The sequence below is a fragment of the Corvus moneduloides genome, chromosome 22, assembly GCF_009650955.1.
Source record: "Corvus moneduloides isolate bCorMon1 chromosome 22, bCorMon1.pri, whole genome shotgun sequence".
NCBI classification, from domain to species: Eukaryota; Metazoa; Chordata; class Aves; order Passeriformes; family Corvidae; genus Corvus; species Corvus moneduloides.
Window position 1 is genome coordinate 7,523,768 of NC_045497.1, and position 12,524 is coordinate 7,536,291.

The window sequence follows — 12,524 nt, forward strand, 5'->3', positions numbered from 1 at the left end:
GTCAGTGCCTGGCCACCCTTTCCATGAAGGAATTTTCCCAAAATCCAACCTGAACCACCCCTGGCACAACCTGAGGCCATTTCCTCTTGTCCTGTTGTGTGTTCCCTGGCAGAGGTTTGCTAGAGGACAACCAAGCCCCAGAGGAGCACAGCTCTAGAAGAGGGGACAAACCAACATCTCTGGTGCTGCAGATGTCCCCGATCCCAGCTGCAGCTCAGTCACTGCTGGGAAGCCAAGGACGGTGTCCCTGGGGTTGCTCTTACAGCCACAGCGTGGACATCAGGGTTTCCCTCTTCCAGTGCTGCACCTCTAAACTGCTGCAGTGTCTAAAAATTGGTTGTAGAAGGTTGAAAAGGGACCTTTTGGGGATGGTCTGGTCCCATCTCCCACTTAAAGGCAGCCTGTGGCTCTGTCTAGATGTCGGTGCACCTTCGATGTCTGCAGTGTCACCTGAACAAGGCCTGGGTGGGTCTGATGTCCTTTGGCTGCCCTGTGGCTGTGCTGCCTGAGCTCCCTTGGCTGTTTGGTGCTGCCTAGCTCTGGCATAGCTGCTCTTCCCTGTCTGTGTCCCCTCTGCCAATATTCCCAAGTCCCTCTTGCCATCCTCTGAGCTCCCCACAGTGCTGGTGGCAGTGGCGACCTCTGAAGTGCACCTGCCCTCGGGGGAGAGCTGGGGCTGAGCTGTAAAGCCCTGGATCACAAAACATCTCCAGCCACAAAGGACCTGTAAGATTACCAGGTCCAACCCCCTGCTCCTCACAGGACCACCTACCACTAAACCATATGACCAAGAGCTCCTTGAACTCTGACCTCTGAAAATCCAGCACTTTCCATCACAGTATTTCATCTCTGTATAAAAATGTGGATTTCCAGGACAAACTGGTCTTATCCCTCTTCTCTCTCTCCTTGACTTAATTCCTTTGTAGACAGCTGTGAGTAAACTGGAAGTAAGTATGTTTATTGAGTTACACAGCTCTGACAGTGCTGGTTTAAACATAAAGCAGGGCTTGACTGGGATTTAACACCAATGAGCTTCCCTGTGTTTACCTCCGTTCCATCCCAGAAGGAGTCAAACATTTGTTCCAGTCCAAAAATTGCTAAAGAGCACATTTATGTAAGCACTGCAGGGAAAGCCCTGGAATAACACCCGGAGCGTTGGGCTGTGGCCGGGGGGGCAGAGCAGTGTTGGGGTTGGTGTCAGTAATTAATAGACCCCATTAATAACATTTAAACTGAACTAATGACTTCTGGGGGGCACGTCTGTCCAGAAATACATGCCAAGGTATCAAAATGATTTTTCACTTCGATGTTGGGGGATTTTTGCTTCCAAAACAAAAGCAGTGACAGGGAGGGCTGTGTGGCTGAAGTGTTCATTAAAACCAGTACTGTTGTTTCTCCAAAGTCCCCTCTGCCGTGTTCACCCTGCGGATTGGCTCCTCCCCGTGCCCTTCCTCTCCTGTGCTCGTTTGCATCCATTGAAGTTTGGAATCAGGCTTCCATTGTGGTTCTGTGATAGCCAGTGCTGCTTGTGCAGCTGTTGGTAGCTGTGAGCAGCATCTGGCCCGTTTGCTGGGCCCGGGTCGGGGTCGGAGCCGCGTGTTCTGCCGGCAGACCAGGATCTGCAGTCCCTGCTGCCTTGGTCTGGAAGTCATTCTCGAGGCTGGATTTGGATTGCATTATTTATATCCTTGGTTATGTTTTTTTAAAGACAAGCCTTTGCATTTCATAGAATCCCAGAATGGTTTGGGTTGGAGGCACCCTAAAGCCCATCCCATTCTGACCCCACTGCCATGGCAGGGACACCTTCCACTGGACCAGGTGTAGGAGTTGCTGCTACAGTGCCTTGAAAAATCACATTATTGAGGTGCAGGTTCTGATTCCTGTAGATGCCCCTGGTGTGTCCATACCAGCCAGGCTGCCAGAGGGAGGATACTGCTGGAGAATCCAGGTCAAGCCAGCAGCCAAGCCTTGTGGAGCCTGGCTGCAGGCCAGGCTGGTGCAGGAGGTGCAGTGGGATAGAACTGCATGGAATCACGTTTATTCCACTTGCAGAGGTTCAGGGGGATGTTTAGAGTAGTATTACCCTCTTTTTAAACCTCTTTCCAAATCTTGCAGTGCATCAGACATGGAGAATGTACAACATGGTTTGAGGAAAACAGATTAATGTCAGACCCTGGAGTTTGGAAAGCTCCAAAGCCCCTCTGCTGACACTGACTCAGTCCCAGTGCTGCCTCGTGAGTGTTTGCATCAGGACAAAAGATGGAAAAATGGCAGCGAGCCCAGCAGCTATTGTCAGATAAACACCACAGAGCAGGAACAAATTCCTGTATCCAGTAAAATCTTCCTCATCCAGTGCCCTGGCCTGTCTGTGCCACTGGGACCACCCAGCAGCCAACAGTGGCTGTTATGTGAAGGAGGCAGCAGGGTCTGTCCCACTGGGTATGTGAAAGAATCTTTAAGGAATAATTTTGCAAAAATTTTACTTATCCGGAAATTTTAAAAAGTATCTCTTGATATTTCCCCTGGAGCAGCCGGCACTTCCTGTAAATACTTTCTAAATATAACATGAGGAATGATCTCAGCATATTTAGGAATAGGGATCTGATCCAGTTGGGATGAATTGCGTCGATTTTTGTTTTCCCTCCCCAACTGTGAGTTTTTCACGTGACTCTGTAGCAGTTGGCAGGGATGAGTCCTCTTCTGCCAGGGCTTGGAGATTTGTTCTCTGGGATGGGGGTTCAGGTTCAAATTTGCTTCTCATTAGCCAAATCTGCTCCTCGTCCTCTGAAATCCCTCCTCAAATCACTTTTCTCTGGGATTTTGTGCAGACAGCCTGTATCCATGGCGAGAACATCGGCCAGACAAGGTGCGGTTTGAAGGAAGGGAGTTAAACCTCTGGTTTCAAATGCAGCTGTGGATTTGTGCTGGTTTGAGCTCTCAAAATTATTTTCTTAACACTTCAAATGCATTTGGTTGGGGTTTGTTTTGAGCATTCTCCTTTGACTCAGGGAGAGGATATCCAGGCAGTTGTTTATAGCGAGCTGTAAATGTCAGGAATGCTCCAGGAGTTCTGCAAAGGATGTTCCAGAAACCAGAGGTGACGCGTTTTCTTTTCCAGACCAGTTCCCATGTCTTTTTTCTTCCACGGAGCCTCCAGAATCAAAATCAGCTGTTGGGATACTCTTTCCCATCTCTTTCCTCACTTGTCATCCTCCTCCAAAGCCATGTCCCCGGGTGCCTCATTAAGTTGATGAACTACTGCTTTGGCCATGGGCCTCTGTAACGCTGCTGGGGCTGCCAATGGCTGGAAGCAGAGTTCATTTTTGCTCCAGCTATTCCTAAAGGTGGGATTTGATGCTCCAGGCAGTTTCAAATGGGTTCTCCTTCAAAAACCCTTTGGTTCTCCTTCAAAAACCCTTTCCCTTTAGCTGAGCTGTTGAATAAGCCCCAAATGAAAATCCAGCAGAGCCAAACCTCTTCAGTCCTACCTGAATTTTGATGATTTGGGGTTGGTTGTGGCCTTTGACTTCCTAATCTGAAGAGCAAGTTTGTGCCTCTGGCTTTTCCAGAATTATTTTTGCTGGTGTGACAGTGTCCTGAAGGAGTTCCGTGTTCCTGCAGGATCTTAAACCGTGATGGCTCATACTTTTGTAGAAAAGAAGTGGGAAGCAGCAGAGCTTTGGGAGCTGTGTGATGGTCGTGGCAGGGACGGGATCACCATGTCTGTTGCTAATCGTGGGATAAGTGCAGGGACTTCTTTCTGCACAAGATTTTGGGGGTTGTGTTGATATATGTCTTTCAAACATCCATTCCAAATCTCTCCTCTTCCAGTTTAACCCATTCCCCCTCGTCCTGCAACTTTTTGTCCATGTAAAAAGTTGCTCTCCTTGTTTTATAAGCCCCCTTTAGACACTGGAAGGTTTCAATGAATCTCTCTAGATCCATCTCTTCTCAGGATGGCAGTGGTTGTATTTTCAAGTTTGGATTCCAGGTGAGGTGCAGGGGCCTCTGGTGTCTTCCTCAGAGCTCCTTGGCAGAATGCAGGAATGGGAGCCAAGGGAGCCAAGGCACCAGGCAGGAACATGCAGTTGCCTTGCTGTTGATAATATTCTTTTTCTCCTTTCCCAGAAGAGAAGCCAAAACCAGATCCAGTATTAAAACCACCTTCTCCAGTCCTCAGACCAGAACCTACTGGGGAGAAGAAAGATCAAGCTGGGCAGATGACCGAGGCCCCCACCTCAGTGGAAACCCCACCAGAAGTTCCTCGTGCTCCGTCACCGGCCCCGGCCGCTCCGGTCGCAGCTGTCCCCACGGCTGCCGTCACCGTGTCCAGCAGACCCCTGCCCGTGGCTGACCCAGAGGACAAATGTGAACTGGCCTCCCCCAAAGAGGAGGCAATGCCTGCATCCAGTGCCACACCCTGCACGGAGCCAGCGGCCCCTCCTGCCGCGGAGGAGCCCGGTGCCGCGGTGTGCGCGGAGCCCAGCAGTGCAGTAGCATCGCCCGGTGACGCCCCGGCGGCGGCCGGGCCCGGTGTCAGTAACAGCGCGAGCGGCGTCAGGGACGCGGGGGCCGCGGCCGAGCCCGGGGCAGAGGTGGCCCTGGCGGAAGCTGCGCCGTTGACTGTGGAGTCGGAGCCCCCCGAGGCTCCCCCAGCAGAGGTGGAAAGCGTGCCATCATCTCCCAGTGCTCCTCACGCTGCTCCCTCTCCTCCTCCCACCCCGCCTCCCACCCCGCCGCCCCCGTCTCCTCCGGTTTCTGTTGCTGCTGTTACCACTACAACTCCTTCTCCACCTCCTCTCCCATCTCCGAGTGCCCTCCCTGTTGTCCAGGGAGATTTAGAAGGAGAGGAGAGCACAAGAACTACTCTTAGCGAAGAGGTAAAAGATACTGAAAAGAAGGAAGAGACAGAAGCAGATGGGCAACTGGAGGAGAGCAGGGAGGCTCTGAGTGTGAACTCGAGGAAGAGTCCTGTCCCAGGTAAGTGTTGAGCTCTGTGGGCTCATGTGGTGAACTGGAGGATGAAGGAAAGGGGCTTTTTCTTCTTCCAACAGATGTTTCTGTTTCTGTCAGCAAAAGAAAGAAGCCTGGTGGTGCTGCGTGGCTGCTGTGATTGTGAAATACTGATCTTCCTTTGCAGGGGTAGAAATCCCTCCTGCGTGTTCAGAATTGGTCACTGACTTGGATGTGTGTCCCAGGCTGGGGTGGGCTCATGCTTTCGTGGCAACACAGGGCTGGTGGAGGGGGAATGCAGAGCACACTGCTTTTCATGGAATCCAAGGATGGTTTGGATTGGAGGGATCTTAAATCCCATCCAGTGCCCCCCGCTGCCATGGCCAGGAACACGTTCCACTATCCCAGGTGGCTCCAAGCCCCATCCGGCCTGGCCTTGGGCACTTCCAGGGACGGGGTAGCCACAGCTCCTGTTCCCCCGAGGTGAGCGGTCAGTCCGAGGGCCTGTGGCTCTGGGTTTGGGAGCCTGATTAACACTCAGACCCAGGAGCCCTTGGGATGAACCCCCTGAGCCAGCGATTTCCAGAACTGCTGGAGTGGGGTCTTCTCCAGCTGTAAAAATGTGTCACGATGTTCCCAGATGTGGGAAAATGAAATGGACCTTCACACTCACCCAAACAACTGACAGCCAGAGTCACTCCAGTGTCACTCAGGAGGGTCAGCCCAGTGTCACAGCCCAGTGTCACCTCAGTGTCACCTCAGTGTCACACACCTCTACTTGCCCAGCCTTCATTACTGAGGCTTCTGCTTTTCCTTTGCAAAAGTCACATGTAAGCAAAATGTACAATTTACAATTTTAAGTTTAAATTTTGCAGTTTACAGTTTAAAGCTCACTAAAAATTGCAATTTCTGCAACTGCCTTTTAAAACCCAGCCTGTTTCTCCAAATGTTGTTACCTGCCTTTGGTTTCAGCCCTGTCACATCTCTGGTTTGGCACTGAATGGATTAACACTCTGTGTTTCTTATGGAAAACTGCTTTTTTTGCAGGACTTCCTGGGGATTAAATTGTGGGAAAGAAGTTAAATGATCAATTCCTTGTATTTGCTGCTGGATGAGATGTAATGGGGGGGCTGTTCTTCACACCCAGCAGTGTTAAAGCATTTAATGTGTCACATTTTCTGCACCCTGTTCTGCAGTTATTTTGATTCCTTGGAACTTGGTTGAGCTGGGACAAAGAGGACAAACAGCCGGTTGTGATTTGGATCTTGTTGGTTTCATTTCTTTAAAGTAACATTTCATATAGGGGGTTTTTCAGTTTTTTCTTTGATCGATGGGAAATCTCGGGCTCTGCTCTTAAGTGCACTGAAAGGCTGAGGTTGGCCCTGTTCCATGTTTGTGTGATGCTCAATATGCTGATTTTAAAATCCAACATCTACAGATGAGAAGAAAGATCCCTTCACTACACCGACCGTGAGGATTTTTTCCTGTTAATCATCTTCTATTTTTATTTCACTCAGGTCATTTCACTGCTCTGGCACTTGTTGTTCTTTCAATCCAAGCTACTTCATAACCCAAGTTAATTTCCTTACAAAGGAGAGGAGAAATGGGACTCTGTAAATAAGGTTTTGCACAGGCAGGTTCCAGCTTGCAGTGTTATTGCTGGCTTTGTAATGGCCTGTAGTTTAAATTTTAAAAAAATTAACTTACAGTGTTTGGGCTTTTAATTATGCAGAAGATTAATTTTAATGCTGTAATGTCATTATGCTTCAGAGCACACATTAGCCAAGGCACTGGCTTTGGCAACAGGGAAACAAGGAGTTCTCAAGTCATGTAAAAGATGACTTGAAACTCAGATTTCTATTAAAAGCTCAGGACTTCAAAGAAAGCACAAAGCTCTCCAAGTGGTTTTTTGTGCTTTACCCCTGATTTAATGATCCTGAACTATTGCTTTTCTCTGCCAGCCTTCTTTTCAGCAATAATTTTCCATTCTTTCTTGGAGAGAGGAAGAGAGATTGAAATAACGTCATCTCAGGCTGCCTGCTAGTTCAGGACCGAGGAGCAGCGTGTCTGCCATATTCATTGGAAAATCCAGATGCTGACCCTCAGGAGCAAGGAGAAAGGGTTTTATTGTTGTGTTTTACTTGGACTAAAGGCCAAGAGATATTTTTATGCTCTCTGGAGTTAGGATTTAACCTGGGATAAGGGAAACTTCCTGAGCACATGCTGGTAGCTGTGAGCTCTGTGACTTTGAGCAATATTTTTTGGGGTTTTGAGCAGAATGGTGTTTTTATTACAGAGCAGCTCGGCCACAAATCATGCCCCTGCTTTCCCTTTAAAGGGAGCCGAGCTGGGCTGACTGGGACAGGGCTGGGACCTCTCAGGATAACCTCATTCCTGCAGCAGTTCCTCCTGCATCTCCTTTTCATAGCTATAACCTGGCCTGCCTAATTTTGGGAATGAGACCTTCATCCCCTCCTCCCTGAGCTGCTGCGGCAGCACTGCTGAGGCTCCCGGGTGGATCCCGTATTTTGTGCTGGAGGTGGCAGCTTTTTGGGGATGAGCAAAGGGATTTGCCTGTTCCTGGGGTGTTTTACAGGACACACCTTCTGTCCAACAGTCAGAGAAACCAGACTTGGATTTTTTTTGCTCTGTCAAGCTCCGTGGCAAGAAAGAAAATATATTCAGACCCTTAAACATCTTTATCCTGCAGCAGTTCTCTTTTTACAGCTCAACAAAACAACTCTGTCAGTGATTGCAGGAAGAGGCCAGTGAGTTGATCCTGTGGGGATCCAGGGGAACCACCACTCTTCCTTTTCCACTGGCATTAAGTCTCCACCAGATTTCCAAGGTCAGGGGATTCTACTGGAGCACCCCTGATGTATTTTACACTGAATTCTGCCTACTCTGAACACCCTCACAGCGAGGTTGGCAGCTTTAGTGGTTCTATCTCTGTCTGTGAGTCACTGGATCATCATTCCCTGCTCATCAGCATCACTGGTTGTGCTTCCCTATGAAATGGGGAAGCTTTGGTGGGTTTCAGAGCATTAAGGCACTGAGCAGTGCAGGCTGTTGGACCCAGGGGGTGGTTTCTTGCTGCTGACTGTGTTCCTGGTCTGAGCACCTGCCCACAGGGGACACATTCCCCCTGTTCTGAGGGCACGGGGTGCGTTCCTGCCTCCTCAGGAATGATTGCCTGGAGTTTTTAGGATGGCCACAGCTGTTATCGGCAAGGGGCAAGAGCACGTGCTTTTTGAAGTAATTAATTCCTACTCTTCTGCTCTGCAAGGAGAAAGATTATCAAGAGAGGACCTGGGCGCTCCAATCCGGACTAAAAACATCGCCCTGGCTGAAGTCATCAACAACTGTTGCTTAGTAAATTCTGGGGTTTCTGCAGCTACAGTGAGGGACCAGCACATTCCAGGGAACAAAACAGGAAAAATGGTGGTGGTAGAGTGGAATTTCTGCAGAAGAAGGTGCTACCAGAGACCTGAGGCCTTTGATGTCATCATTCTATCATGGCTATTACAAGAAGCAAAGAGGAAAATAAGAGACTGATGTGTGTCCCAGGCAGAACTCCTTGGAACACAGGAAGCCGAAAGAACTTAATACACATGGAATTCAAAGGGCTGTTTCTTGAAGAGCTCGTTTATGAGACATATTTCTGTATTAAGTAGCCCAGCTGTGGTGAGTCCCAGAGTTTCTGAGCTGGGGAGGCTGTAACGAACAACTTGGGCTGTAATTGGAAATATCTTGGAGAAAGTTCTCCAGCATCGAAACCTGGAGAGGCAGAAACATAAATCAGGTGTCGCCTTTTTCTTGATTTGCTGCCATACCCACTGGAATATATTTTCTTTTCCATGAGCTGGAAGGCAATGGTGGGTCTTTGCTTTGGTCTTTCATGGCATGTTGGATAATAAAATAAAAATACAAGAGCTGGTATTAATTTAGGCTTCACAGTTGGCACCACATCAGAGAGGAGAGGCCTCGTGTCCCGCTGGATGGGCTGTGCACTCGCTGGTGGGTAAATCCTGTGGGAAGATGTTCCACTGGGGAACGTGACACAGCTGCAGAAACGGGCTGAGGGAGCGTCAGGCCTGTTGAGCAGATCCCCACAGTGGTGGAGTTACCACTGGGAGTGGTGTCCAGGATAGGCTGGAATTAAGGGTTTGCTCCTCTTTCCAGTCCTAAAGTAAATCTGCATTGTCACTCCTGTTATCTCCCCTTGTAAGCTGAGATAAGAGCTCTGAGTGTTGGTTGGGTTTGCTGGTGTCCCTTCTCCAAAGGAACGAAATGAGCTGAAAACAAGGTCTGGAAGTGCGAATGGTGGCAAAAATGAGCCTGCATTTGGGCAGGAGTTAAACTACTGGAGAGCACGTGACATTGCTCAACTTGGGGAGAGGAAAATGGAAAAGAAGACCAGAAGTGTCCAGAGTTGTCCCTCTCCAGGAGCCAAACTGGACACATTACTTTATATTTCCCTACAGCCTCACAGACGAAACTCCATCTTCACGTGGATAATGCTGTTGTCCTGTTGGATTTGGGGTTTGGGAAGGTTGGCACCTAAACTCACTTTGTTTTCACCTAAACTTTGGCACCTAAACCCACATCAGCGCAAGTTCTCCTTTCTGCTCCTGCAGCAGAAATGTGAGTTTGACAGAAAAAAAGAAATCTGGTGTCTGCTATTTTAAGAGGGGGAAAAATTGAGCAGCATCTCCGGAGATCTCTGGAGATCCATCCTGGGCAGCTCCACAACATGGTCAGAGTTGCTCTGGCTGCAGAACCCCCGGGCTCATGGAAGTCGTGGGATTTAAGGCAAGACTCATTTGGGAGGCTTGGCAGGATTGCAGCCTCTACAGAGCTTTCTTTTGCCAAAAAAAGGTGGAAAAAATGTATTCTTGAGCAGCAATAATGTTCACATCCTGACAGCTGAGGAAGGAAACACCCCGGACCTTTGCCAGCCCCAAATCCATGACCCGTGAGTTTATTTCTGTGCAGTTAAAAATGAAACATTATTTTACATTGTAGATGGTTTCCATGGTTTGAGTTTGTGTGGAGTGAAATTCTGTCCGATTAAAAACTTTGGGACTGATCAGTTAAATTACATTGCTGTGGCAATATTGAGGTTGTTGCTGTGCAGACGTAATCCCTCCTTGGAGAAACCCCTGAAGTGTGGAAGTGACATCACCAAACAAGAAGACTGAAAACAGCACTTTGAAAAGTGCTCGGTTTTCACTGAATTTGAGGAGATTTTGTGATGGAGGGACCTGGGGAACCTGGCTTAGATCTATGCTTTGCTGAATTCCAGAAATTATGGCGTGCATGGACACGTGGTTGTTCCCAGCCCCGGTTTTACCCCAGGATAGTGGGAGTAACTGGGCTGTTCTTGCCAAGGTGCTGGGAGCTGCCGGGAGCAGCAGTAAAGGCTCATCCTGGGGTTGTGTGAGACAAAGCCGTGTTTGTTGCAGTCTGGGCCTGCTTGGCCCTTCCTCTCCTCTCCTTTGACCCCCAGGAAATTGGGGATTTGTGTTGGGGTTCTGCCCTGCCCTTAAAGCCTCTCCATAGGGAGATGCAACTCCCTACAGAGATGTGCAGGACTTGGAGCTTGGGAGACCCGGATGATTTTTCCAGCCATTGGTTCTGTGAACAAGCAGATGATGTTTGAATATTTAAATAAGACTTTCTTTTTTTAATTGACTTTGCTTTTGGGGTGTTCAGCCTGAAGGTAAAAGTCTTTCAGCACCGGTAGCTCCTGTTGCTCTTTGGGCTGGGGCCTGGATGTGGTGATTCCTGTGGGAATCTGCAGAGTGTCTGCAGGCCCATGGTAACCCTCCAAACAGGGAAACACTCTGGAGAAGCCACTGAAGCTTGTACTTACCCTTAGGGGCAGTGGGAACACAGCAAATCCCGTTTCCTCCGTGCCCTTAGGAACAGAGTTGGCTGTTATTAGCACTTCTTATTTATCCGTAGTGAAGAACCATTCAAAATTGTATTTTACTGTGATAAAGGAAGTGCACACTGGGTTTTTCCACAGTATCTGCTGGAGACCAAAGGCTGGAGCTGGAAATCTGATTGCAGTAAACTTTAGTCACAAAATCAATCCCATTTACACTCTTAACTGGGCATGTGTGCCTGGAATGCAAATTTAAGCTGGGAGCAGTTGCCACAAATTAGGAGCAGATTGGATTAATGGGTTTGTCTCCTCTTAGTATATTGTGTGGTTTCTTCTACCCTTTAGGGGAAAAACACGATTGGAGTAAATCAGTGCTGATCTTGGGAATATTCTGTGGTGTTTCCTTTGACTCACTTGGCCAGGGAGATCATTAATGGTGGAGTTACGAACCTGCTTTTAAGTTGAAATATAAATCCAGCTCAGGGCAGTGCTGCAGGATTGAAGAAGTTTTCCTTTTGGATGAGATACTGGAAATTTGGGCTTGTTTATGGTTAATATTATAGGGATGTTATAATTCTTGAGAAAAATACATTGGGAACAACCTTCCCTCCCAGCCAGTACCTGATCTTCCCAAAAACTTGACTTCCTGAAGGTTTTTTCTCCTGCATGATCCTTGTACTGTTGGCAGTGACCTCCTTGCTAGCCCAAGTGCCACTTGGAGCTTGAATGAGCAACTTGTAAAACAGTTCCTGTGTTTTAATGTCATTCTGATGATTGTTATTGCTGCATTGAAAGCAAAAGTGGTTAAATCAAGCTGAATCCTCCACAAGGCAGTGACTGCTTCATTTTCCTGTGCCTCAGACCAGCCCCTGAGAGGGAAGCTCAGCACCCACAGCCACGTCAGCTCCATGTCGTTCAGTGTTGTAACAGATGCACGTTTACATTGCAGCCCAAACTGCTGTAACTGCACCAAAGACCTGGAAGAAACCAAAAGACCGGACCCAAGCCACTGAGGAGGTGACAGAGGCAGAAACAGAGGTGAGAGGGAACCAAAGTCCTGCTTTACCCAAGTGTAAAAATGGTGTTCCTCTCTTGAAACTGTGCTTTAGAGAGTTGCTTTCTCGTTGTCGCACAGGATCCAGGACAGGGTTTTGGGGAGGAACTCTGCTGTTCCTCAGCATCCTTTAGATAACAGGTGTCAGTCTGTTCCCTTAAAGCTCTTCAGTTTTCTTTGAGTTTGCCTAATTTAATGACTAATACAGTCACAGAATCGCAGACTGTTTTGGGTTGGAAGGGACTCTAAAAGACTCATCTCGTTCAACCCCTGCCATGGCAAGGGACACCTTCCACTAGAAGGTTCCACTAGACTTCCACCAGCCTCCAGCATTCAGGAACCCCTTCCAGTGAAGGGTGAAGGAAAAGTGGGGTTGGATCCATCAGCACCTCCCCATTTTGGTCCCAGGCCACCATCCTGACACTGGGCAGGTTCTTCTGCACAGGGATACCATGGCAAAGGATGGTTTTCCTGATGACCAACTGATAGAGAAGCTGACAAAGGAAAACGGCTGAAGTCTTCAGGCAGAACCACCTCAGGAGTGATTAGATGAGTGAAGATAACCTCCCTCACTGCTGTTCTGGTAGGGATATTGCAGCAGGGAGCTGTGCTTGATATCCTGGGTCA

The 12,524-nt window shown here is 48.6% G+C and overlaps 1 protein-coding gene across 14 annotated transcripts in view; it reads left to right on the forward strand.

Moving 5' to 3' along the window:
- The window catches only part of EIF4G3 (eukaryotic translation initiation factor 4 gamma 3), a 142,060-nt gene that overhangs the window by 92,689 nt on the left and 36,847 nt on the right, over positions 1–12,524 (forward strand). For all 14 annotated transcript variants that reach the window (XM_032131984.1, XM_032131972.1, XM_032131973.1 and 11 more), the window contains 2 exons: positions 4,129–4,980; positions 11,793–11,881. In XM_032131984.1, coding sequence (XP_031987875.1) covers positions 4,129–4,980; positions 11,793–11,881 — 941 coding nt within the window. The remainder of the gene's footprint in view (positions 1–4,128; positions 4,981–11,792; positions 11,882–12,524) is intronic.